The sequence below is a fragment of the Syngnathoides biaculeatus genome, chromosome 13, assembly GCF_019802595.1.
Source record: "Syngnathoides biaculeatus isolate LvHL_M chromosome 13, ASM1980259v1, whole genome shotgun sequence".
NCBI classification, from domain to species: Eukaryota; Metazoa; Chordata; class Actinopteri; order Syngnathiformes; family Syngnathidae; genus Syngnathoides; species Syngnathoides biaculeatus.
This window is the reverse complement of record NC_084652.1, coordinates 9,102,732-9,130,719: the sequence shown is the minus strand read 5'-3', so window position 1 is coordinate 9,130,719 and position 27,988 is coordinate 9,102,732. Positions and strand designations below refer to the sequence as shown.

The 27,988-nt window shown below is 44.1% G+C and overlaps 1 protein-coding gene across 1 annotated transcript; it reads left to right on the top strand.

The window, feature by feature from the left end:
* Positions 1–3,466: 3,466 nt before the first annotated feature.
* On the top strand, positions 3,467–27,676 carry tnn (tenascin N). The gene is made up of 20 exons (XM_061839163.1): positions 3,467–3,653; positions 3,745–3,945; positions 4,049–4,423; positions 7,512–7,645; positions 7,983–8,112; positions 9,675–9,857; positions 9,937–10,026; positions 15,325–15,588; positions 16,004–16,267; positions 16,371–16,634; positions 17,092–17,355; positions 18,174–18,437; positions 19,463–19,726; positions 22,461–22,591; positions 23,421–23,559; positions 23,633–23,784; positions 23,878–23,974; positions 24,062–24,226; positions 24,582–24,745; positions 26,099–27,676. Exons 1-20 carry the CDS (start codon positions 3,467–3,469, stop codon positions 26,267–26,269), a joined length of 3,903 nt encoding a protein of 1,300 aa, XP_061695147.1. The 3' UTR covers positions 26,270–27,676.
* The last annotated feature ends 312 nt before the right edge of the window (positions 27,677–27,988 follow it).

Here is a 27,988-nt window from a genome sequence, read left to right as displayed (position 1 = left end):
ACCGACCCCGGACTGAATAAATCTCCTGCTCAAACTGTACTTTGTCTCCATAGTCGGGCACTTTGGATCCGTGTCCTTGCCCTTGACACCACCAAAACAAAAAAAAAAAGGTCTTTTTTAATTAATCTAAAAACGACTACCAAGAAAGTAACTATTCTGATGGCTGTTAGCTGCCTAGCTAGCTTTTCTATGAATGTAAATATCCGAAAGATGAAAGTTTAAGAAAGCAGAACCTATTCTGTGAGCTTGTGCACCCGAGTTCACCTGTAGACACGCTTTCTTTTCCACTCGTTTCCCTGAATTTCTTCGCTTTTTGCATGTTTTCTCGAAACACCCACTTAAGTCGAAGCGCCGACCGCCACACACGGTCTCCGAACAGTGATGTCACGGCTTGGATTTCTCACACAGCCGCCAATCGGCAACCTCAAACCGTCGACCAATAGCAATTACACCGGTGGCTTGAACTTGCCTATGTGAGCTTGAAGTGCTTCAGCCATGTTTCCACAAAGTGGTAAGTTCACCACAGCAACGATTTGGAACAGTCACCCGCGCTCAGGCCGCTGTTTCCAACGTGCGGTGTGTAGGGCAGATGGCAATAGTTTTAACAGCTATGTAAATATCAGTGTGACACTATACAGTAAATGGCACAACGGAGGATGTACAGTGCACACGGAAAGTATTCTCCGCACTTCACTTTTTCCACATTTTGTCACGATGGAGCCTCACTCGAAAATTGATGACAATTCATGCGTTCCTCAAAAACTTGACTTGATCAATGAAGAAGTCGAGCCCTATTGACTTGCATCTTTTAGATGCTGACCAGCCTTGCGAGACTCGCAGATGGGTGAAATTTGGTTTGGCTTCCAAATTGCTCGACCTTAAGAGCAATCAAATAAGGAGAATAACTGAGTCACTTGTCGGGGCCACGATGATCCAACAAGGTCCGCATTTTCCGCCTTGGCTGCTGAAGAAAGATCCCTGCACAGCACTTGAGGGTCAGGTCTCCTCCTGGTAATTCCTGCTGAGAAGTGATGTTAATCTGATAATGGTTTCATTATAGCGTCGGGGGAAAATCAGCACGTTCAGCAACCATTTGATGACATGTCGGTACACGGGGCCAAAGCTCACAATGGGCCTGGTGGGATCATTTTGAGGGGGGGGGGGGGCGTTTACCTTCTTAGACTAGATTCTTCTCCATCTGTTTTTGTGCTTTCTGTCAAAGAAGTCACAGAAGAAGATTTGATCATGTTCTGGTCTTTTTTTTTAATATTTAATACTTGCCAATGGATAGTTCAACTACAGTGCTCATATTTATTTCTAGATTCTACTTCTAAAGTAAACATTTCAAAGGAAGCTGTTTTTTTTTTGTCATGCAATGTTCATGCAATATTCATGAAATGTATGTTTTCCTAAAACTCGTTTTTTGGTTTTCTGCAGAAGTGCGTCCAATATGAAAATGTGTATAGTTTAAAATGTACTTGAAACTTATTGATTTTACCTGCCTTATTTTGCTACTTGAAATTATAAATGGCTCTTGGAATGAAAAGAAAATGATGCCGGCTTATTTTGCCAAAACTAAAATCCAATGAAAACATTTCTGTATTTATAGAATTCATAAAGTATTTATTTATTTTAGTATTTATTTCATTGATGGCGCCACGGTGGCTCAGCTAGAAACCATTGGCCTCACAGTTCTGAGGTCCCGGGTTCAATCCCAGACCCGCCTGTGTGAAGTTTGCATGTTCTACCTGTGCCTGTGTGGGTTTTCTCCGGGCACTCTGGTTTCCTCCCACATCCAAAAAACATGCAACATTAATTGGAGACTCTAAATTGACCCGAGGTGTGTTTGTGAGTTCGGTTGTTTGTCTTGATGTGCCCTGCGATTAGCTGGCAACCAGTTCAGGGTGTACCCTGCCTCCTGCCCATTGACAGCTAGGATAAGATCCGGGACTCCCGCAACCCTCGTGAGGATAAGTGGCTAAGAAAATGAATGGTTGGATTTCATTTATGTATCTATTAATTTCATGACCAATGTCTTCATTTTCAGATTTTTTTTCATTTCGACTATTTAATTCCTGCGACGCTTGTAAGGATGAACGTCTTGGAAAATGGATGTATTAGCTATTTCATAACCGCAATGGACTTGCTAAATACCAAGTAAAGTCAGACACCACACAGCCATCAAAATCAATTTTCATACATGTAAGACCTCATGAAATGTAACTAAAATTATGAAGACAGTGATATATAAATGACCGAACTAACAAACAATCTCATGGACTAACTAATTATGATATTAAACTTGCTTGCACCGAACAATAAACTTAAAACTTGATTTGGCATGTCCCTTGGAAACCATTTCATTATTATCCCACCAAAAATCTCCACAGAAAGGTTCCACAGCACCGCAAAGTACAACTGCAATAATAACTACATCACATCAAATGACATTTTATGCATTAGTTGTTGCACATTTCCCAAATGACGAGCCCCTGTGAGGTTACATTGCCAGCCCCCTATGAAAGCATCACAGCCAGGCTCAATATGAGTCATATAAATACATAAATACTGCATATCAGTAGCCCACACAAACTCATGACTCATTCCTTCATGTCTTTGCAACACAGAGTTAAATTCAGACTTACCGGGGGGGAAAAAGTCTTTGTGAAAGATGAAGTGACACTGCTTTTTTGAGAGTTTGTAATTTGCTGTAATGGGGGGGAAGCCGCAGCGTGGATTTAGGTTCACATGACATCAGTTTGGCTAAACGCAAAATGACATCATGGTGGAGGGAGGACAAAGTTCTTTTCTGCAGAAAGTGGAAGTCTAAAATGTTTGACTGGGCAAAATTAATAGCGCTGTCGGTTCGGTTACAAGCCGCTCGTTTCCTTCCAGAAAGTCGACATCACACAACACAGACCCACACAGCGTGACTTAGTAACATTCAGATAAATAAACAACGTCGAACGCTAAATACAGGACAACTAATTGTCAACAGCATTTCTGTCCTCAGTTCTCGCAAACGTGGTGCCAGGGAAATTCAAATTTGACTCCTTTTCAATCTGGCGACCGTGCCGTCGGTCCGCTCAGCTGTGACGGTGAACATCTGCAGTTCCCCCTAACATATTATACAACGTCCATTCCAAAGATGTAAATAGATAATCAGAGTAACAAACAGATGGAGCGTTATCCAAATTCATTCTTGACTTTCGTTTCTGTTTTAATTGAGCCCAGCGATGAACGACGGTGCGTGATCAGGATTTTAACACACTTCTTCCCAAATTGCTGGATTAATCATTTAATTATACAGCTGACTGGCGTTGCAATAGTTCATTAATGGCGAGCGGCTTTAAATGAACACTTTTGGCTCGGAATGAAATGTGATTCCAGTTCAGTCGATAGCTTCTTCGATCCTTAAGGAGTTTCTAGATTTATGGCCAATTTGCTCTGGTCTTTTCCGTCAGCCATGACCACGAAACCTCGATGGAGGGCCCTGCTAGCCCTCGTCTGCACCGTGTCGCACTGCAGCTTTGCTACCACGACGGACTCCGCAGCCCCCGAGCAAGCGGTGACCTTCAGCCATGTCTATAACATCGACATTCCAGGGGGTGCTGCTTGTAAACTGGAGCGGCTGCCGAGGCAGGATGAAAAAGGTCAGAAGAAATATTTATCTCAGAGAAAGAAATCAAATAATGACTGCAGCACACTGTACTATAAGAAGCGGTATTTGGCCATATGTTATAGGTCTGCAGATGGAGAGCACAAAAATTGACGAGAACGACATCATCTTCAGGCACAACATCAGATTGCAGTCGCCCAAGTGCGACTGCGGGGAGTCGGAGGCGTTCAAGTCTCTCCTGTACAGAGTGAATGGCTTGGAAGAGGAAGTCAACTACCTCAAGAGTCAGTGCGCTCAGGGATGTTGCGGCGGCGGAGGTGCAATTGGTAGGATCCAAAAGGAACACAAATGAACAGAAAGTCAAGGTTTAAAACCGTGGCTTCTGAGCCCTACCACGGTTCACTGTACTTCTTTGTATTGCTTGTGTAGGTGTGGACACAAATTGCAACGACCGTGGTACCTACCAGCAGGAAACTTGCAGCTGCCTCTGTTACCCCGGATGGGAAGGCCCAGACTGCTCGGTGTCCTCTTGTGTGGACGAGTGCAACGACAACGGCCGCTGCGTGGATCGCAAGTGCGTCTGCCACCAGGGCTACACGGGAGAAGACTGCAGTGAGCTGATGTGCCCCAACAACTGCAACGACAAGGGTCGCTGCGTGGAGGGACAATGCGTTTGCTTCCCGCACTTCACTGGCGACGACTGCGGCGTCCAGAAGTGTCCCAATGACTGCAGCCGGAACGGCCTTTGTTTTGATGGCCAGTGTGTCTGCGACCAGGGCTTTTACGGAGAAGACTGCTCATTAGGTAAGCTTATTTGTTGGCGTTTATGTCCGTATGGTTATAATAGCAACATAAAGGCAATAGCCAGCCGTCCATTCGACATACAAGGGTCTGATACCAATGTAAATGTGATCATGAACTGTTGAATCATTGGATTTTCTGGAGTGGTCATACGGGACGGGCAGTTGACTGCTACTATAGTTGATATCATCTCTGTTATTTTTCTCTTAAAATTAAGATTACTTCATCTGTAGGAGATCTAGATAAGCATTGTCATCCCTAATTTTGGACTATCCTCTATCTGATTGGTTTCTCTTATACCGGAACTATCCCCCCAACCACAACAGTCCAATCAGTCACAAACCAGTATTAAGCAAGTCACATGTGAGACTTTACACTCATGTAAGAATGTACAGAAATGACCATTATTGTCTACATTTTCCTCCATTTTCATATCATAAATTAGTTGAAACAGAATCAACATTTTTTTACATTTCATTTAAACACCATTTGTAAACAATGAGTTCTCTTATGTTGCCTCAATTGCTTCAGGACATAACCAACAACAAAATCGACACAAAGTGATTCATTCCTTAATGTGCCAATCACTGGAATTAAAAGTATTGCTTTATAAATCCATTTTTTGAAATTTTATGGTAGAATTTCTATCCCTAAGAAGAAATAAGCAAATTGGTAGGTAAAAGGGAACGTACAGCTAAAACGGCCTTCTTATGTCGCCTATGAAAGTATCTTCTTCTTCTTCTTCGTTTCCTTTCGGCTTTCCCGTTAGGGGTCGCCACAGTGTGTCATGACCAAATATATTTTTACATTATATCACACATTTACTATGGCGTGTTTGTACGTCTAGGTGTGACTCGTTTTTTCTTTGGACAGAAGCAGTGTTGTTCATTTAGATTGAAACTAATCCAGTTCACTCATAATATTTTGTTTTCCTACTGGGTGGGGGAAGGGGGCAATCCTGTAAGATATGCTTGGAACGGTTGTGTTTTTAATTCGCTTCCAGACGTTTTTTGTGCTTACCCTACCAAAAGAGACCACCTTCGGTTTTCAGTTCATGTTGCTACCGTAACCATGAGAACCACACCCTAACCCAGACCGAGTGGGGGATCCTTGCAGGAAACTGTTGCAGTGGGTGTAACCGAAATACTCCTCTTCTGTATGTTCGCGGGACGATCATGTCTTTAAATTGTTTGGATGTCATGATATTTAAGGCGCATGTCTGTAGTTTCACCACCCAGCGTGCAGCGGAGCGGCCTGTACAGTAGCGCTTCACTTCAAATATCAACCAACACTAAAATGATTGTCGACATGCGTTTACTTTTTACTACACCTAAAGCATCACAAAGTCACAAGATGATTTATTAACTTTTTTACTTATTGAGGTACTCAAAGAACCTGCCCAAGAGTTATTTTAGATAGAATTTGATGTGTGGGGTCCTTTAAGCGGTATGACCCCTGACATAGTCACAGTCAGTATCTTTGGGCTTCAAATGTTTCATGACATTAGGTTACCCAGTATCCGATAACACAACAAGGAAGAAGGACAAAAAAAAAAAAAGTCAAGTTCAATTGAGCGACACCTTAGCTGCTAAATGCGCGGTTCACAAAATTCCCACCGCCTCAGGAGTGCAGTGGAAATTGCACGCTGTTTGCAATTTAAGTCGACACGACCGCAAAAGGGAAGCAGCTGCTATCCGGCGCACAAAGTTTAATTCACACTTTGAGCTTTGTGACAAGTTCGAAAAAGATCTCTGAGATAAGAATGCCGGTCGGTGGCAGGTAATTTCCCTTCAAAGTCAGAAGTGCTCTTGTCTGCTGCGAAAACAAACACACACACACACACACACACACACACAAACATAATTTATAGTAATACACTGCAAATGCCAACTCTGTGCACATTCCGTGGCACTTCTTGCTATATATTCCTCGCTTATCTTCCTCCACAAATGATTTCTTGCCCGCAGAGAATGACTCCTTCACTATTAACAGGACTATGAGTGTCAGCTACATCAATATCTAGATATATATACTATCGGTTCATGTATATTTTAAGCTACACGTCTTGGATGCCCCAAGCAGCGGCGACGTTAGCTTGATTGGCGGAAGACCCCCCCACCCCCGAGACTCATTTATCTGGCCCCCCTCTGTTTCCACCGCCACAATTGAACACAAACACACACGCACACTAATGAAAAATGCACTAGAGTGGACCGTTTTTTTTTTCTTTCAGGAAAATATACAATGTTACAAACAAAAAGGAACATAGACAATTAAGAACACTTAGAATTAAGATGTTGTGGGTGTTGACTGGACCGTTCAGAGTGCTCTTTGACAGCGGGTTGGCCATGTTCTTTCCATTTATTGCGCGCAATACTTTTCCATTTTCATTTGCAGAAATTTTCCCATTTTAATGAAATTTTCACTTCCCAGCCTTTCAGAAATGTTATTTTAGGACAAACGTATCGCAAGTCGCAGAAAGTACCCATTAGCCGCTAAAGAGGCAAAGCTGATGAAAACCGCGTGGTACTGCTTTTGTCTTATGTCAGCTATACAGTGCAGATATTTTCCTTTTACAAAAAAATTAAAAAATCTCAGGTTTCTGCATGCAAAGCCTTATTTATTTAAACGTAGATATTCATCGACTATGAATCCACCACAGAGGTTTTCTCATTGGTGGAAAGCCGAGCAGCACCGGCGCTGTCGATTGGCCATCTGCCGTGTTTTGGCCGCTGCGTTGTTACGCTACACCACCGTAGTTACGGCGCATACCTTCTTATTCCCCGCTTGACATCAGTTGTTCCATCATCTCCGATCAAGAGCTTTGCGTTCGGCCAGAAAAGGAGCCGCCAAATGTCCTCACTATCTCTGGAGGAGACAGGAGAGACGCTGAAAAAGCAAAATTCAGAAAAGTTAGTCTACAGCTAAAAATGAAATATTACTCGGTGGCTTGTTGCTGATGCTAACATAGTTGAAGATACGCAACCAAACGTCAGGCCATGGTCAGGTAAAATGTCCTTCTGCATACATCTGAATATGCTCACTATAAAAATGTAAATATTGAGTATTCTGTTTTTTTTTTTTTTTCAAGCTCTGAGTCCTCAAGGTCTAAGGCTGGTCCAGGCAACTGATGTCTCTCTCTTGGTCCAGTGGTCTCCAGTTCCTGGGGCCGACTATTACGTTTTAACATATCATCCCCGAGGTCAAGGGAGCGCCTTGAAGCAGGTAAATTCAAATAATCACTGTATTGTAGATTTGTGTTATTTGGGCAGACACATTTGTCGCAGTTTTTGGTATTTTGATGACACGACACTCACATTGATGGCTTCGATCTTACCTTTGGGTTTACGCTGCAATTGCATTGGCCTATATTTGTTATTTATATTGACATATCTGATTTTTATCCACATTTGGAAGAGTCCTGATCTGAAATTACTCACATTTCCGCAAGTTTTTTGTCCAATTTGTCCCACAGCAAATATGAATTGTGTCACCTCAATCATAATGTATGACAATTACATGGATTGTAAGCTCATTTTTGTCCCCACAATTTTCATTCTAGGTTCAGGTTCCCAACAGGGATAGCTCTTATCTCCTCACGGGCCTTGATTCTGGGCTTACCTATTTTGTCGAAGTCCAAGCTGTCATCAGAGGCATCCAGAGTGGAGCGGATGAGATCGAAGCCGCCACGGGTGAGGCAGCAAACTGTCATGAGACAAACGGAACAAATCAACCACACATTTTGAAGAAGGCCGGTGTGCAGAGGAAGATTGGGAGAGATTAGTGCAAAAAAAACAAGATGTATCGTGACAGATTTCTTAAATCATGTCATGGAAAAAAAAAAAAAAAAAAAAATCAAACAGAGAACAGAGTTCCCCGTAACACAACATCGTCTGGCTTTTGATACCGCAAGGAAGAGGACGCAGCTGGAGGCAGACGTTTGGCTGGTTGCAACCTTCAAACGGCGACCTACATCACACATTGGCAGGGCTGTCAAACTCTTTTTCATTAGTGTCTACATCATAGTTTGACTCCGGTTGCCCTCATGGGGCCGGTTATAAACCTATAAATTTTCAATCACTAGTACACACCAGAAATCATGGTTCAGTATGCAATTTGGTTTTACATTTATGGTTTGATTCACATTGGGTACATTCTTCTTCTTTTCCTTTCGGCTTGTCCCGTTAGGGGTCTCCACAGCATGTCATCTTCCTCTCTAACATCCACTGTCCTCATGTTCTCCCTCACAACATCCATCAACCTTTTCTTTGGTCTTCCTCTCGCTCTTTTGCCTGTGAGCTCCATCCTCAGCACCCTTCTACCAATGTACTCACTCTCTCGCCTCTGTACATGTCCAAACCATCGAAGTCTTCTCACTCTAACCTTGTCTCCAAAACATCCAACTTTGGCTGTCCCTCTAATGAGCTAATTTCTAATCCTCTCCAACCTGCTCACGCCGAGCGAGAACCTCAACATCTTCATTTTTGCCACCTCCAGTTCTGCTTCCTGTTGTTTCTTCAAAGCCACCGTCCGTCTCTAATCCGTACATCATGGCCGGGGCTCACCACCGTTTTATAAACTTTGCCCTTCAGACTAGCGGAGACTCGTCTGTCACATAGCACACCAGACACCTTCCGCCAATTGTTCCACCCTGCTTGGACCGGTTTCTTCACTTCCATACCACATTCTCCATTGCTCTGTATTGTTGACCCCAAGTATTTGAAGTCATCCACCCTCGCTATCTCTTCTCCCTGGAGCTTCACTCTTCCTCATCCGCCCCTCACATTCATGCATATATATTCTGTTTTACTTCGACTGATCTTCATTCATTGGGTACATTAAAGGAAGAAAATGCAAAACAAACTACTTGTATTCTGTATAAACAGGAACAAGTTCAATGACAATAAAAGAATAGGTTCAATCCCCTCTTTTTAGGAAAATGAAACAATCACTTGTCTCCTTGAAAACTGCAGAAACTGAACAAATTTTTTATAACATCTACTAGCTGAGCTGCACTGTCTTTACAGACGAGCCCAGTGGTAAGAGCGGACCATAAAGCAGATTATTCCCTGTGCATCGGTTATTGTCATTTTAATAGCTAGTTTTGAAGAGAAGTGTCGAATGAACCGAAGCAAGCTTTTGGGAGCTATGTAAAAAGATGTAGAGTGCTGGCATCTGGCCCCTGGGCTCTGAGTTTGACATTTTAAAGCCACTCACACACTGCAAAGGAATTTCACGTTTTGTTGCTTTCCAGCTGTCTCAACTGTCAGCGACATCCGAGTTCTGGACCGTACAGACGTCTCAATCCAGGTGGACTGGAGCAACCCGCAAGCGGAGGTGGACCACTTCCGGCTCACGCACACCGACCCATCAGGACAAGAGGAGGAGCTGAGCGTCCAGCCAAGCCAAGAGGCGCGGACCAAACACACCATCATGGGTGAGCGCCCACACTTATTATTAAGCGAAATTGTAAGATAAGAGAGTGCTGATTGCAGTTTATCGTAATTTCCCCACAGGTCTTTATCCAGGAACAGAATACTTGATTGCAGTCCAAGCTATCAAAGGACCAATTGAGGGGAACTCTTCCACGGTCACAAGTTCTACAAGTCAGTGTCAAACTGCATTTCTGATTGTGGCCATCTGTGTATCGTATAAACCTGATAACCTCTCCAGAGGATTTATGCTTTTAATTGGCCTGGTAACTGACCGTGCCTGATTGAGCCCGTGTAAAAGCTAACAGCCAAATAATGAATAGGAAAACCTGAATCTTGTTGCACACAATTACATACGATACAACTGTCCGCGCGCAGCCAATGATAACATTAAAAAAATTAAAGAATACAGTGCCACCATTGAGAGCTACAATTATGGGTTAATGACGTATATGGCAGGAATTTACAACCTCATAATGTGGGCCACTTCTAATGGTAAGTGCGGTCACGAAGGGGAAACGTGATATGATTGGTGTAACGACTGCAAGATGCTCGCTGATGGTTGAGGCGAGGTTTGTCCATCTGGAGTGTGATTTGTTTCGGTTGCTTTCAGATCGAGAGGAGAAATATTTTGCATTTATTATACTGAAATTGGCGGCACAGTGGATCAGCCGGAAAGCGTCGGCCTCACAGTTCTGAGGTCCAGGGTTCGATACGATCGTGTGGCGTTTCCATGTTATCCTCCGTGCCTGCGTGGGTTTTCTCCGGGCCCTCCGGTTTCCTCCCACATCCCAAAAACATGCAACATTGATTGGAGACTCTAAAATTGCCCCTAGGTGTGATTGTGAGTGCGACTGTTGTCTGTCTCGATGTGTTCTGCGATTGGCTGGCAACCAGTTCAGGGTGTATCCTACCTCCTGCCCGTTGACAGCTGGGATGGGCTCCAGCACTCCCGGGGCCCTCGTGAGGATAAGTGGCAAAGAAAATGGATGGATGGATATAATTAAATTTTCCTTCTGTTTGTTTTTTTTGGGAATTGTTGTGAATCGTGCATTTGGTACCTGCGGGTTCACTTGGGACTTGACTTCATCCATCTCTTAAAATGTACTATCACGCTGCAGTTTTAGAAACCATCAATACAATAGATAACAATCATTATAACAATATGCAAAAGTTCCACATATCTTTTGGAGCGAATTATTAAAAATACAAATATTTATTTTCCAAATAGATTTTGGCCGTAACGGCTTTAACTCTCAGCAACCAATCAGAGGACATCATTGTGAGGCAGCCAGTTGGCAGTGTCAGGCAAATTTGTAATCTAATTGGTTACATAAACAGTACCATGGCTAATATAGTTAAAGTTACCTGAGCCAGCACTTCTGATTCTGAATGCCCGAGGGGAGATTAGATTGAAATGGAAGCCAGCACACACAGGGCTCAAATGAAATGTGATTGGACAAAAAAAAAAAAAAAAAAAACGAACAAATAACATCCAGATCCTGGAAACAGTCCAGCAAAGATGAATACTGAAAAAAAAAGAGAAACAAAACAATTTGATTGAGTAAATATTAGAATTTAGGTCAGCCCTTCTGATAGTGACAGCCCACCAGCGTATTTGAGCATGAGGTGTTCCAAGTTCTGCTTCCTTATTTCCTCAAACTATTCCTCCTTCCTCACGTCATGTCTCACCCACAACGATAAGTCAGCTCAAATGCGGTCATGCAGTTGACGGCTCTGTCTTTTAAACCCAGACGCAGACATTTTAAAGGTTTTTATGTAGCTCTTCCTTTGAAGGCCGCCGCTAATTCTTCTTCTGTCACCTGCTCCTGTGATAAGTATGATTATGCGTGCAGAATTGCTAATCTACACCAGACAGACAGTGGGCCGTCGCCCTGTCAGTGGCTGCAATCTTTCATTTGAGGTGTTCCGTGAAAGGGGTTTTAACGAGAATTTAAAATGCTCTCCCACCCATTGGAGGTGTTCTGGTCTCATCAGTGCAACACGAGCTCCCGTTATCTGTTCATACTTGGAGTTTGTAGGCCACACTGACTGAGTGCGGAAAGGAAATTCAGGGCCACTTAGAAGAAATTGCAGAATTGAACTTGTAGTGCTTTGCAATCATGACAGACACTGGCCAATTTTGAGGTTCCTGGGGAGAAATAAAGACTGGAGTGACGGCAACATACAGAAACTTTCCAACTTCAAGGGTCTAGATCAAGATCTAGACAAAAGTGTGGTTTTCCTATAGCTCTGTGGAAATCTGAAAAATATATATATTTAAATGTTCACAAAAACTAAAATCTATTGAACCCCGAGTTGGGAGCACTTGTTGCTCAGCATAAAAACATGTCAAAATGATCCCTGCAAAGCGATATTTGAAAAAATTGTGGAAAATTGTCTGAATCAGCAGCCATTGCGGAACACGGTGTTCAAAACTGTGACCGCTACAGAAGGTGAGTGTCTCGGTGTTTACATAAAACAGACTAATCAAAGCCATTGGGAGTGGGCATGTCCAAGCAGCTAACGTGCTAGCAGGCATAACGAGACTTACCACCGCAGCTGCTACGAATTTACGTTCAATGAAATTACCAGCAAGGCCCATTTAACCAAAAGCAGATGGACGTGGTAGAGGAGGCAAAAATGTTGAGTCTTGCTATTATGAGGGCAAGGGGTGGAGGGGTGGGGGGCACCTTATATGGTCCAGCGAGGTGTAGTCTGTCTGCAGGACTTATCAGTCAGAGGTTGTATTAAGTGGTCCACTGCAGGAAAAATCATGAGCCAAAATGCGCAAGGGAGGGTTGAAGAATAACATGCAAGAACCCACAGAACGAGTGCAGAATTCCGCTTTGTCCATCGCTCTGGTCAGACGTCTGCTAAAAACGACGTGCATTTGGTTTGCTTTAGATTGTATATAAATGTGGTTTGTTTCTATTTGTAGAAGTCTGGCATAGATCATGACGTTAAATATTTTATGAAAGGTTTGCAAGATTCTATTTCACGTCATGTCAACCACCAGAGATTTTTCTGCGCACTCTGATTTTGTTAACTGTTCATTGTTTAGGGCCTATCTCAATAAATTAGAACTGTGTCAAAATCTTAAATTAATTTTAAAGAGTGTAACTTGTTATAGAAATACACGACAGAGACAGCTGATTTGCATTTACCGTGGCGGCATCTGAGTAAACCGAAACTTACTACTTGAGAGGGTTTCTTGGCGCAAAATAAACCATTTACACTCTATAAAGATTTGTTTTAAAACTACTTGAGTTCAGACCACCAAGCAGTACTCTTACGGGTTTGTAAGGCACAAGAAAAACGAGGAGAGTTTAGCAGATGGACGGTCGCTTTCTTCTCCTTCGTGTATCATCCATCAGTCGTCATCAAACCAAGCGCACCGTGACACCAGACAAACCTTGAACTGCTCCACGTAGGAATAATCGCTAATGATGATCGCTTTTACATTTCGTTTCGCTTCCCGTGTCTCTGCTGGGCGCTCGTGCCGCTCTTTGACACTCCTCCGGCATCAATCTTCCCTCCACCCACGCTGACAGCCGCCACCTCGCATGTTCCGCGTGTCTCGTGCGATACCCCGTAACCGCAGATGTTACACACAGACGCCCTCTGCGCTGGCGTTCCGGGCAAGGTTGAGTTTGGTTTTCCCCCCCGAATGTCATGAAACACTGACTCAGTTGGTGTTCCATTCAACGTAAGCCAGTATCAGTTCTGCGACTTAAGTGGAACAATTTAAGGTTCCTCTGACCCGGCTCCTCTTTATCTGTAGTTTGGCAAGTGGGAGAAAACAACCAAATGACAGACACGCTGTCTGCTTGCAACACCTTACCGGTGGATACAAGATTTTCACGCTAATATCAAACTGCTCATCCCTCTTACTGCGAGTCATTTTTGGAAAAGGAATTAAAGGATTTGGACATTTTTCAATTTTGTTTACTGCTTATCCTATTCGGGGTCACGGGCAGCTGACTTCCAGTCACAGAGCGTTAGCACTGGTTCCTTGATTCTACTGAGTTTTTTCTTTTTTAAACCTGGAGAGCACACACAAGGAGCTCACAAACCAGATGTCAGACTACCAGAGATTCTTTTGTTGGTCTGGATCTAGACGGAAGGCTTCCATTACGTCTGCAACCACAGGCTTCTGGCGAGAGGCCAGCTGCGGTCACGGGCAGCCATGTAAAGCAGAGATACATACTGTGACATATGGACGTTACATTGGTGATGACGTCGCGCCGGGTTTCCTTGCTGCCAGCGTGAAGTCGAGGCACACACGTTGCACCGCGGTCACTAACACCAGTACCGAACCAGCACTGGCATCAACTAAGATCGAAATGGTTAGGTGGGGCCAAATTTGTTGGACAGCGACATTGGTTTCAGTACAAGACAGCGTGCCGGGCGTTAAAATTCCCACATCAGTTCCAATGTCTACCTGACACTAAAAATGATATTTCGTTGGAAAAGATGACTTTATCCTGTCTATTGACTGCAATCCAATTAGCCAAATTGGGTGAGTTCTTACTTCCTGGTTCTAAAATACATGAGAGCGATACAAGATTCTACTTGTCAAGAATAAATTTTGGCCCCAAAATCAAGGACAGATTTATGTCACTCCTAATAAAAACCACAAAGGAATATCCTGTATATGATGATGATGATGATAAACCCCCCCTCATAAGCGAATGTTTTGAATTTTACCCCCTGTTGTTAAAAGAACAAAGGATTGGTGAAACTAATACATCCAATAAAGAACACACACCTTTAAACTATCAGATGTGCATCAAACTTACCACCGTTGTTCTATGACAGTTTGACATGATAGATAATAAATAATGCATAAATGGGGGTGGGGGCATAAACCAACCACAGCATTTGTTTCTTACATAAGTGGAAGTCTCACAGTCAGGTGTGCTTCTGGATTTGACCACCATTTTTCTTTGATAGGGTGGAACCGGTGGATCAGCTGGTAAAGCGTTGGCCTCACAGTTCTGAGGACCCGGGTTCGATCCGGGAACCGCTTGTGTGGAGTTTGCATGTTCTCCCCGTGCCTGCATGGGTTTTCTCCAGGCACTCCAGTTTCCTCCCACGTCCCAAAAACATGCAACATTAATTGGACACTCTAAATTGCCCCTAGTTGTGATTGTGAGTGCGACTAATATCTGTCTTCATATGCCCTGCGATTGGTTGGCAACCAGTTCAGGGTGTACCCTGCCTCCTGTCCGTTGACAGCTGGGATAGGCTCCAGCAGTCCCCGCGACCCTTGTGAGGATAAGCGGCAAAGAAAATGGATGGATGTTCTTTGACAGCATGACGGTGTTATTGAGGGTTGGCATAATTCAATCAGAGGCCACAAGTCAATTGTCATTTTCAGGGTTGCTATCTCTCTTCCATGATACGTGGCTACTTGTCTTATGCAAGAAGTATTTCCATTGCACGATTAATTTTCACATTCCTCCTCAGACATCGACGCCCCAACAAATCTGGTCACCACGGAAGCAACAGAAGACACCGCAACGGTTTCTTGGGACCCAGTCCAGGCCCAAATCGAGGGCTATATGTTGACGTACACCTCAGACTCGGGTTCCAGCGGTGAGATCCCTATTGGGCGCGACATGACTTCATACACGCTGGTTGGCCTGAAACCTGGCGTGGTGTACAACATCAACATCTGGGCCTTCAGGGGGAACAAGGTCAGCCCGAAGAGTTTCACCGTGGCTGAGACAGGTAAACTTTCAAGAATCATAAGGGCTTCAAATTTGATATTGTTCAGAGAAAAGATTCATCAAATGTGGCTGAATTTGATCAGATGGATGAGGAGAATCACTTTTCCTAAAATTGTAAGGACCTCAGTGCACAGCTATTCCTGTATCTGATGTATTCCCTTTTATGGCCATCCACAGCATTCAAAACTTAGCAGACATGATACACATAATACCTCTTCACCTCAGTGCCAGCAAGGGAAATATAAAACTTTCACGCCAAAAGGCAACTTAGCCCCGATGGACTGGAGACCTGAGGCACACAGAAACTCAGCCACGGATACATTTCTGAAGGGGCCTGTATATCAGTGTCTTGAATGTCACTTTGTTGTCTAAAAAGATTCTGCCTTTGTCTTACTAACCACTATCCCTCCCTGTAGAGATGGATGTTCCTACTAACCTCTTGGCCCAGAAAGAAACTGAGAGCAGCTTGAAGGTATCATGGGATGGCGTCCATGCAGAAATCGACGGCTACGTGTTAACCTATAGTTCTCCTGACGGCTTGAGTGAAGAAATCCCGCTTGGACCTGACAGTAGAACTTACACAATTAAAGGTTTGAGGTCTGGAGTTGTCTATACAGTCCACATCCGGGCTGTCAAAGGGAACAAAGTCAGCAAGAAGGTCTCAACACAAGCAGAGACAGGTCTTCAATATCACTTACCTTTTCATATCGCTATAATATAGTACAGTCCATAACCTCCCAAAAGTTAGTGTAATAAAGCTTGTCTACCAATGTTCTCTCCTAGAACTGGATGCTCCAGCTAACCTCTTAGTCCATGATGAGACGGAGAGCAGCTTCAGGGTGTCATGGGAGGGCGTCCATGCAGAAATCGATGGCTACATGCTGAAGTACCGTTCCCCCGACGGCTCGAGCGAGGAAATCCTAGTTGGACCGCACATGAGCACCTACACAATCAGAGGCTTGAAACCTGGAGTCACCTACACAGTCCGCATCTGGGCCGTCAAGGGAAATAAAGCCAGCGGGAAGGTCTCAACACAAGCACAGACAGGTCTTCAATATGGCTGCCTTCTTAACATCTGTACTCTCTACTTAATCTAGGACTACCTAGCATATGAGTAAAGATTTTTGACCAACATTCTTTTTTAGAACTGGACGCCCCTGCTAACCTTTTAGCCCACGATGAGACAGAGAGCAGTTTCAAGCTGTCGTGGGATGGTGTCCAGGCAGAAATCGATGGCTACATGCTTGCCTACAGCTCCTCGGAGGGCTTTAGTGGGGAAATCTCTCTGGGACCAGACACCACTTCCTACAGCCTCACGGGCTTGAGACCTGCCACGATGTACACTATCTACATCTGGGCTGTCAAGGGAAGGAAACTCAGCAGGAAGATCTCAACACAAGTAGAAACAGGTCTTCGATTTGACTTCTTATCTTTGCTCACTACATAACTTTGTACTACTTACAGTATGTATGAGTAAAGCTTTTTCACGAACATTCTCTTCTAGAACTGGACGCTCCTGCTAACCTTTTAGCCCACGATGAGACAGAGAGCAGCTTCAAGGTGTCGTGGGATGGTGTCCAGGCAGAAATCGACGGCTATGTCCTCACCTATAGCTCTTCGGAGGGGTTTAGTGGGGAAATCTCTCTGGGACCAGACACCACTTCCTACAGCCTCACGGGCTTGAGACCTGGCACGATGTACACTATCTACATCTGGGCCGTCAAGGGAAGCAAACTCAGCAGGAAGATCTCAACACAAGTAGAAACAGGTCTTCGATTTGACTTCTTATCTTTGCTCACTACATAACTTTGTACTACTTACAGTATGTATGAGTAAAGCTTTTTCACGAACATTCTCTTCTAGAACTGGACGCTCCTGCTAACCTTTTAGCCCACGATGAGACAGAGAGCAGCTTCAAGGTGTCGTGGGATGGTGTCCAGGCAGAAATCGACGGCTATGTCCTCACCTATAGCTCTTCGGAGGGGTTTAGTGGGGAAATCTCTCTGGGACCAGACACCACTTCCTACAGCCTCACGGGCTTGAGACCTGGCACGATGTACACTATCTACATCTGGGCCGTCAAGGGAAGCAAACTCAGCAGGAAGATCTCAACACAAACAGAAACAGGTCTTCAATTTGACTTCTTAACATCTTTGCTCACTACATAACCTTGTACAACCTACAGTATGTATGAGTAAAGCTTTTTACTAACATTCTCTTCTAGAACTGGACGCTCCTGCTAACCTTTTAGCCCATGATGAGACAGAGAGCAGCTTCAAGGTGTCCTGGGATGGTGTCCAGGCAGAAATCGATGGCTATGTCCTCACCTACAGCTCCTCAGAGGGCTTTAGTGGGGAAATCTCTCTGGGACCAGATACCACTTCCTACAGCTTGACGGGCTTGGGACCTGGTGTGGTGTACACACTCTACATCTGGGCCGTCAAGGGAAGCAAACTCAGCAGGAAGATCTCAACACAAGTAGAAACAGGTCTTCAATTTGATGTCTTACCATGTTTACTTGCTACATAACCTTGTACAACTTACAGTATGTCTGAGCAAAGCTTTTTCACTAACTTTCTCTTCTAGAACTGGACGCTCCTGCTAACCTTTTAGCCCACGATGAGACAGAGAGTAGCTTCAAGGTGTCGTGGGATGGTGTCCAGGCAGAAATCGACGGCTATGTCCTCACCTACAGCTCTTCGGAGGGCTTTAGTGGGGAAATCTCTCTGGGACCAGATACCACTTCCTACAGCTTGACGGCCTTAAGACCTGGTGTAGTGTACACTATCTACATCTGGGCCATCAAGGGAAGCAAACTCAGCAGGAAGATCTCAACACAAGCAGAAACAGGTCTTCAATTTGACTTCTCAAGATCATTACTTGCCACATAACCTTATACTACTTACAGTATAGCTGAGCAAAGCTTTTTCACTAACTTTCTCTTCTAGAACTGGACGCTCCTGCTAACCTTTTAGCCCACGATGAGACAGAGAGCAGCTTCAAGGTGTCGTGGGATGGTGTCCAGGCAGAAATCGACGGCTATGTCCTCACCTACAGCTCTTCGGAGGGGTTTAGTGGGGAAATCTCTTTGGGACCAGACACCACTTCCTACAGCCTGACGGGCTTGAGACCTGGCGTGGTGTACACTATCTACATCTGGGCCGTCAAGGGACCCAGACTCAGCAGAAAGATCTCAACACAAGCAGAGACAGGTGTTAAAAGATAATTTAGCTCCACCATTTTTATGTTTTTTTTTAGGGTTAAAAACATCAGATCCTCTTTTGAAAGCCACTTTCCCCCTGCATAAGACCTTCTCAGCTCGACACTTTATCCTGTGTGTTATTTTAACATTTGAGCATACAATACCAAATCAGAAGCTGTCGTGGAGCAGAGGTAAGTTGAGACAGTACTGTGCACGGGAAAAAGGAATCCTTCAAATGATGTCAGTCTGGTCCTAAAAAGCACATCACATTGGTTTTGTACTAAAACGAACTACGGTCCTTGGATAACAAACAAAGGTGAATGTGACTGGAACATTTTGCTTCACTGGATCTGTTCATTGTTCAAGTAGCTTATTTCCGCTTATTACCAAAGACATATTGGACTGGCGCTCATTCTCTCACTTTAGCTCTTGAGCAGTCCTACTCAGGTGCAGAGATGTAATCTTTTTTTCCGTTCTCATTTCTTTTTTGTAGCATCTTTTCTTAACCATTGACAACAATTCAACAATCATTCCCCTCATTCTATCTTCATGTTGAAGATAAAAGGACCTGCATCAGTTTTTCCATCAGTTAATCACACTTTACATAATACTAATACTGATTTTTTGGAGTGCATCAGTAGTACTAATTGCTTCTACTAATATCTTCCTCTAGAACTGGACGATCCCGCCAATCTTTTAGCCCGAGACCAAACCGAGAGCAGCTTCACAGTATCCTGGGATGGCGTCAAGGCAGAAATCGACGGTTATGTCCTCACCCACACTTCCTCGGAGGGCTCAAGTGGGGAAATCCGCATTGGTGCCGAAAGTGATTCTTACAGTCTGACTGGTTTGAGGCCTGGTGTCATCTACACAGTCTACATCTGGGCCATCAAAGGAGACAGACCCAGCAGGAAGATTTCAGTCAAAGCAGAAACAGGTTGAGTCAACAAAAAAAACAAGTTTAACTTCACTAAATGTAGGAATATTTTTGGTCTATAAAGCAAATTCTCAATATTGAAAGGGAAACTGCCACTAGGCTGCAGAGGCAGGTGCAGTCAAAAAGCCAAGTGTGCACCTTCTTTTGAAGCAGAATAGCAGATAACATTTTTGGGCTAAATGTTAATATTTAAATCCAACCATTTTCTTAGCTGCTTAACCTCACAAGGGTCATGGGAGTGCTGGAGCCTATCCCAGCTGTCAATGGGCAGGAGGCGGTGTATACCCACCAGCCAATCCCAGGGCACATAGAGACAAACAGCCGCACTCACAATCACACCAAGGGGCAATTTAGAGTGTTCATGTCGCATGTTTTTGGAAAGTGGGAGAAAACCGGAGTGCCCCGAGAAAACCCATCTAGGCATGGGGAGAACATGCAAACTCCACACAGGGAGGGCTGGAATTGAACTCGGATCCTCAGAACTGTGAGACCAGCGCTTTCCAGCTGCTCCACCGTGATGGCCAATATTTATATTAAATGTGTAAAAAAACTAATCCACACACCTGAACGGAAGACTTTACCGCATTGGCAGACCCTTAATTTTGAATTCTCACTTAAAGATTCAGACAATAACAGAATTATAGAATAACGTCTCATTTAAAGATGTTAATGTTTCAATGTGAGTCTTAGAAACTACATTCACTATAAACACACAAACTGTGACAGTACTGTACATCACTGTGCATCTTGAAGATCCACTAGGGGGCGCTAATCCCCCACATAAACACCAATGTTGTCAGGTCATACCTCTCCGTGATTACAAACCGTTCGAGGTAGCAAATTCCTTTTGGGGAGGCTGGGGGACATCAGCATTGCCGGCCTGTGTGGTCGCACATGTTGCACATATCAGGAACCTCCGCTGTTGAAGCTGATGGTAAAATGCAGCCCTATGTAGATAAAAAAATGAAATTTCCAATAACTTCAATAATTTTAACCCTAACAATAATGTCACCGGAAAAGTTTGAAAAAAATATGCTGATCGACAGGAAATCGGGTGGGCATATCACGATACTCGCATTTTTTTTAAAAACAATTTTTGATCCGGCTCTTGTATAGGATCTTGTTGGATGCACAGGTTTACACAGTGAACTAAGTTTATGACAACATCTAACAGTTACTAACGCAAAGGTTGGCGTCTATCGCACATTTTGCGGCTAGCTAAAAAGGGCTTTTCACGCGTCAACCGTTCCACATGCACTTTCTCGGGGTTAAAACACTTTACATTGCTTTCACGGTTCACATTTTAATGGTAAAACTCCTCAGGAAGCAGCAGAATCCTTTATTTTGGCAGGGTTGGCTTCCCAGAGGTCAGAATAGAACTACAGAACCTTCTGTCGCCGAGTACGGGTCAGCAGCAGTGGCCCACGGCGGATGGCTTAGAACAAACGTATCTTTGTGCGAAACACATATGAAGTGGAAAGTTCTAAATTGGCCTTTTTAATTACCTAGTAAATGTGTGGCCTCACTTTCGGACTATAAACGTATCTTGTTTAAACCTCCCAGCTATTAGTGGTCATGCAAAAAGAAAAAGATAATTCATGTATGGCATTTTTTTTCCGAAATACATCAACGAATTCTTTTGCAAAGAAATATCAGTACAGTTAATGTGCTCTTAGACTTTCTACAGGCTTCACATTACTGTTTGGGAAAAGTCTCAAGGACTCAGGTCCCAAATTGAGCAGGAACTGGATTATTTGTGTTTGGAACGTAAATTTCATGCCTCATACCTTGACTAAGTGCAACTGGAGAATTGACCCAAATGGGCCCCTGTAGCAAACAGTTTTCCTCGACAGATTGGCGATGAGAAATCATAAAAATATAGTTTCTGCGCCAGCTAATGTGGGCACAGAATGTCATCAAAGACGGATGTCCATTTTGAGGATTCTTCTTGATAAAGTAGGGCCTGCTCACCCTTTTAATTATATTTCATTTTCTTTTTTTTTCGGGTTTGGTGTTATTAAGTTTGATTCTTTTATTGTCACGGTGAATCCCATCCATTTTGTGCACTGCTTATCCCCAGAAAGATTGCAGGTGAGACTATCCCAGCTGACTTTGGACTTGAGGCGGCATACACCCTGGACTGGTTCTAAGTCCACTACAGGAGACATAAATACATATATACAGTACACGTGAGGGAGATATGCTAACCACTATTTCACCATGCTGCCAGACTAAAAACAGTCAACTGAAATAATTAATTATTTCATTTTTTAGAGCTCATTTGAGTTGCTAGCCACTTCTCACCCAAAGTCAGCTCGACTAGGCTCTAGTTGGACGCTAATGACGGGAAGCGCTACAGAACTTGATGGATGGATGCGTGGATGTCCAATGTTGCTCACGCCGCACACTGATGACTGAGCCCGTGCGCACGTGTCAAACAAATGTGCTCAGCGTTTATTTTTAAACGGGACATGCTAATTGCTGGTTTATCGGCACAAAGCAAATGAAAACCATGCATGCAGATAATTGTCAGCTTTGCTTCCGAGCGTCAATAGAGGCAGACAGAAAAAAAAAAAAAAAAAAAACCCTGTACTTGCCCACCAGAGGGGATGATCGTCATTTGCAATTTCAAGCTTTACGGCCCCCCCCCCCCAAATCCAACCTAATTAACTGCAGTATCCCTTAGCAGCATGACTGAGCACTGACGCGTCGTCTGCTGTGATTCAACTGACAGACATTGACGCTCCGAAGGACCTTCGGGCTTTAGGTGTCACCACAGAGTCGGCAACATTGAGCTGGGCCGCTCCTTCGGCTGACATTGAGGGCTACGTCCTAACCTACAGGGATGAGGACGGCAACGCGGAGGTGAGTCGAACATGGAAAGACAATTAACGATATGCAAATTGGAAAACTAGGCTGAGGATGTCGAAGGAGGCTCTCTGAGGGACTGTGAATATGTAACACTACCGAGCCTTGATTGTGTCTATTCTTATAATCATTATTAAATACATTCAATTTACTAGAGTTGCCTTATATTCGTCCCTTTTTATTTTCAAATTATGTGAAAGGCTTCCCTCTTGTGGCCATAAAGAGAACGTTTTTACCATCTTTGGTCTCGTTTAATTAATCCAGCACAAATTTTGAGTGACCCCTTTATTATTACCAGTGTCCCCTAATTCACCCCTGAAGACTAAAGATGACATATTATGCATTTCATTGACAATCCATTCAATTTCCCATGTGCTTTAATATCATCTGTGATACGGTTGTGTCAAAACACCCCCAAGGAACGAGAATTATGCCTCAATTATTTCTGGGCTGCCGCGGAGAGTCAGAAGTTCAGCGTGCGCACGGACAAATTTGCTGTGGCACTTTTCTGTTCTCGGTGCAATAATAAAGCTCTGTAAAGGCACGCTTGAATGAGTGTGCTGTGGAAAAACATGCGCACAACCCTGAGGACCATTGAACATTTTTGATGAAGTGCCGTGGACTCCCTACTGTTTCGGGGAAATTCTGGGTAAAGCCGGTGAAAAGAAAATATATAAAATGGGGGAGAATAGGTGGAAGTGCAAATGTGCCGGTGTAGATGCCTCCGCGGAACTCCCGTTACCCCAAAATCACGAGACGGGTTTATTTTGCTGTAACAGTGACAAATAAAGTACCGTGCAGTAATCCGTTTTTGTTGCGTGCTCAGACTGTCGAGAAGCAGCTTGGACCCGGCGAGACCAGCTTTGCCGTTTCGAGCCTCCAGATGGCCACGAGATACACGGTCACCGTCGTCGCTTACAGAGGGAGCAAGCGGAGCAAAGCGGCGGAAACCAGCTTCAAAACGGGTCTGCTCGCATCGTAACGCAAGCGAGGGTCCTCCCCGGTCTCACTCATCTTTTTTTGACACTTCTTCCGTAGTTGGCCTCATGTACCCCTTCCCCATGGACTGCCTTCAGATCATGAAAAATGGCATCAAGAAGAGTGGCATCTACACCACATACATCAACAATGACAGGTCCAAACCGATAGACGCATATTGCGATATGGATACCGATGGAGGCGGCTGGCTGGTACACTGTCTATTTTTTTTTTTAAATAGCAAGAATGTACTGTAAATGCGTATAAGACTGCTGTGTCTCATACCGTATGCGATGGTCTTTCAGGTCCTCCAGCGCCGCACTACTGGCAAACTGGACTTCTTGAAACGCTGGAGGCAGTACGTAGCTGGTTTTGGCAACATGGCCGACGAGTTTTGGATCGGTGAGAACTCTTGAGTACGTCCTGCTGAATAGGTGAAGTCACCCAGCCTGAGTTGTTTTTCCTTTGGTTTTTGCACGTTTTCTCCAGGGCTGGAGAAGATCCACCAGATGACCGACACGGCCACCCAGTACGAGGTGAGGTTCGATTTGGGCCTCGGCTCCGAGAGGGCCTACGCCGTCTACGACAGCTTCAAGGTCGGCTCCTCCAGACAAAAGTTTGCGCTCGCCATCGGCAACTACAGAGGGACAGCAGGTAGATTCGACGTGTGGTTTTCATAAAAGACACAATCAATTCCAAACATCAAATTTGAGACAACAGGATTTGTTATGGGGGGTTGGTGTGGGTCACTTTCGGTCAAAATCTACTCTGGGTATAAATAAATGGGCTTAAATCTCTATTCAGGCTCTAATTGGCTATTTCTAAGGTATGAAGTATTGTCAGGTTTTTGTCAGGTTTATTGACTTCTTGTATGACTCCACAATGTCCTAAAGCCAACATTCCAGCAGCAATGTTGATACCCGTCCAGTGGGTCGGCGAAACGCGATGTCACGGCGGGGTAGTATTTAGCGGCGCTTGATCAATGGCGGCTGTCGATGTCGCTCCCCAGGTGACGCAATGACCTACCACCAAGGTCGGCCCTGGACGACTGTGGACTCTGATAACGACATTGCCCTCGGCAACTGCGCCCTAACGCACCGCGGGGCCTGGTGGTACAAAAACTGCCACCTGGCCAACCTCAACGGCAAATGGGGAGACAACAGGCACAGTTTGGTGAGTCATTGGAGATACGCCTCATTAAATTTGTCATCTGCCAAGCAGTTTACTCTCCCGGCATTTACACTGGACCGTCCGTCGATCCATTTTCTCACATCCCGGTCCTTCATAGACAAATTGGACTGGGGTCCAGACAACTGCAGAGCATATATAATCAAACACTTGCACCTAAGAACAGTTTGGACCTAGCTTGGTAGTTTTGCTGAGCATTTACTGCACACGCTCATTGCGTTTCCAAAATTGTTAATGCTTCCTAAAAAAAAGATCCAGACTGGCGGCACGGTGGGGATCAGCTGTAAAGCGTTGGCCTCACAGTTCTGAGGTCACGGGTTCGATCCCGGGCCCACCTGCGTGGAGTTTGCATGTTCTCCCCGTGCCTGCGTGGGTTTCCTCCCAGCACTCCGGTTTCCTCCCACACCCTAAAAACATGTAATATCAATTGGACACTCTAAATTGCCCCTAGGTGTGATTGTGAGCGCAACTGTTGTCTGTCTCTAAGTGCCCTGCGATTGGCCGGCAACAAGTTCAGGGTGTACTCTGCCTCCTGCCCAATGACAGCTGAGATAGGCTCCAGCACTTCCCGCAATCCTCGTGAGGATAAGCGGCTAAGAAAATGGCTGGATGGAAGATCCAGACGTTTAATCTTGAAATGATAATGTTGTGCGGTTCCCGCAGAACAAGAGAAGAGATGGAGTTTTACCACACTTCTCATAAAGTTTGTATCAAAGAATGTTATTAGATTTGTCATCAAGCTATAAATTGGTTAATAATGCATAAAAATTACAGAATGTGTGAACTCCTGCCCGATGACAGCTGGGATTGGCTCCAGCGACCCTCGTGAGGATAAGCGGCTCAGAAAGCGGATAGATGGATGGATGTTTTGGGTCTTAAAATTAACAATTGTTTTAGATTATTTCATTATCATTAATGACAAAAGTCTGATTTATTTCTATAGCACAAATTCATCACAAAAGTAATCTCAAGGCACTTTACACGGAATCAGTCTCGCTCATTTGTTTTGTAAGGTATATTAATATAAGAAACACATCTGCACTTGGTGAAAGAAACCAGGGAAAACTGCCACGGATGAAAAAAAAAAAAAAACTCAAACACAAACCAGATTCTGGGGCGACTTGAAGATGGAGAGACGGTGTCAAGGGACGGAGAGGCCAGAGATAAAACAGGCGAGAGGGCTTGAGCAGCAGCAGGAGGGATTCATACAATTTAAAAAAAAAAATGAGCAGAATTCAAATATTTTACGATGTGAGCAAAAGTGTGACATTAAAAAAAATATACGACGCGTCTTTATCATCTTTTGTTGATGTCGTGGCTTCGTCTCCCCGCTCCCAGGGAGTCAACTGGGAGCCGTGGAAAGGTCACCTGGTTTCCCTGGACTTCACCGAGATGAAGATCCGGCCGGCGGGAGCGTTCTCCAGCAGGAAGAGGCGCTCGTTGAAGGTCAGAGAGAAGAACCAACAGAACCGACATCAGGTCAAGTCCAAGACTGCCAGCCAGTTGTAGATCTCACTCAAATTTGGATGTATTCAGAGTGAGCCTGACCTCTTTAGAATTTAGTCCAACTTGCTTGGTGCAAAATTATCAGCATGAAATTTTAGTAAGACGATTTTGGAAAATACGTGGATCCGTTTCTATAGCGCTCGTCCTCTTTTAGCTGGAGCGCATCCCGTCCGACTTTGGGCGAGAGGCAAAGTGCCGCCTGGACTCGTCACCAGCGGGGCACATATGGACAAGCAACCGTTCACATTCCCACATTCACGCCTACGGACAATTTGGAGCCTTCAGTGGCCGATGAAGCCAAAGTACCCGGAGAAAGTACAAGCAAGCACAAGGGCCCGAGATTCAAAGATCCGAAAGCGGAAAGCTCTCGACTGTGAGAAACACAATGCAACTTCTGCGTCTCAGTATTGGAAACTATTGCACCCATAATTTTCGTGGGCAGCGTCCCATTTTTGGGACATCATGATTTTCACGCAGTATATCCTTCAGTATACAGTATCAAAATATTTAAGTGTTTTAATCTGAAATTATAATTTGGTATCTAAGAAAACCCAAGTACCCTTTTCCCATTTTTGGGACAAGATTATCAATTAGTAAAAGTTATCATATAACTTAACCATAAATGAAAAATAAGTGTTATTTCCTTGATTGTGGCCTGTTAGGAAACTTTTATCTCAATAAGGCAAAAAATTGCCACTCTGCCCATGAATGGATTCATTAATTATTTTTTTTTTATTGCAAAACAGTTAGTAGAGACACATTTTGTAGGGCCAACAATTGAAAAATTCTCCTCAGGACTTATTTTTGGGTCACTTGTCTCCATGTGAAACTTACCCACAATGTTACATACATGAGCAGATTTTCAAATTAATATGAAGTCCACTCAGAAAAAAAAATAAAAAATCTATTTACTCATCTGCCTTAGCTTAAATACTATTAGTCTGATAGATAATTTCATTTCGACCATCTTTTACCTTTATTAAATTGATGGATTGTACAGTTCTGAATGAAGTGATGGCGACCACAAGGTGGATGTATTGTTAAATTCCACAATGCGATTCTATACTAACACCTCAAGGCAATAACAAGCCTTCCGGTCTGCTCGGCAACACTGAAAAGTTGGGGGAACATCACCGTAATATCCTGTCAAAAGTTCCATACTATGATGGAGGTAAATATCAATTTTCAAACCAGTTGAGTAAAATTGGGTAAATACTTGTGGCACAACTGATGTACTCTCGTGGAAAATGTGTTGGGGATTACTGGTACACGCAGCAATATTCATAAATTTCAGTTACTGATTGTTTAACACTGGGCCAGACTCTTCTCCAGCGCCTGCATTCAATTTTTGTTCATTTGTTGGTGTATAAGTTTTAGTTTTTATGAGGAAACTAGCATATTTCCCATCACGATAAGGAGTCTTGTCATAATAATTGGAATAAATTGGAAAAAAAAAAAGTTCCGTTGTCTTGTGTGTTGCCTTCTAGAGCAGATGAGTTCTGGACAAGCCAGCGCAGGTTTGACATGCACCGTCGTGTCACATTAGCTGCGCAGGACGAGCAAGCGAATTTAGCGCTAACGGCTGTCTGCGCTTTTGCAGTTTTACATTCCAGTGACGAGGACAGCGGCGATCGATCACCGCGACGGCCTTCAATCAAACATCAATTAGGCGTCGTTCCTTCTCACTCACTCGGCGGATTCATTTCGCCGCGTGACCCGAAG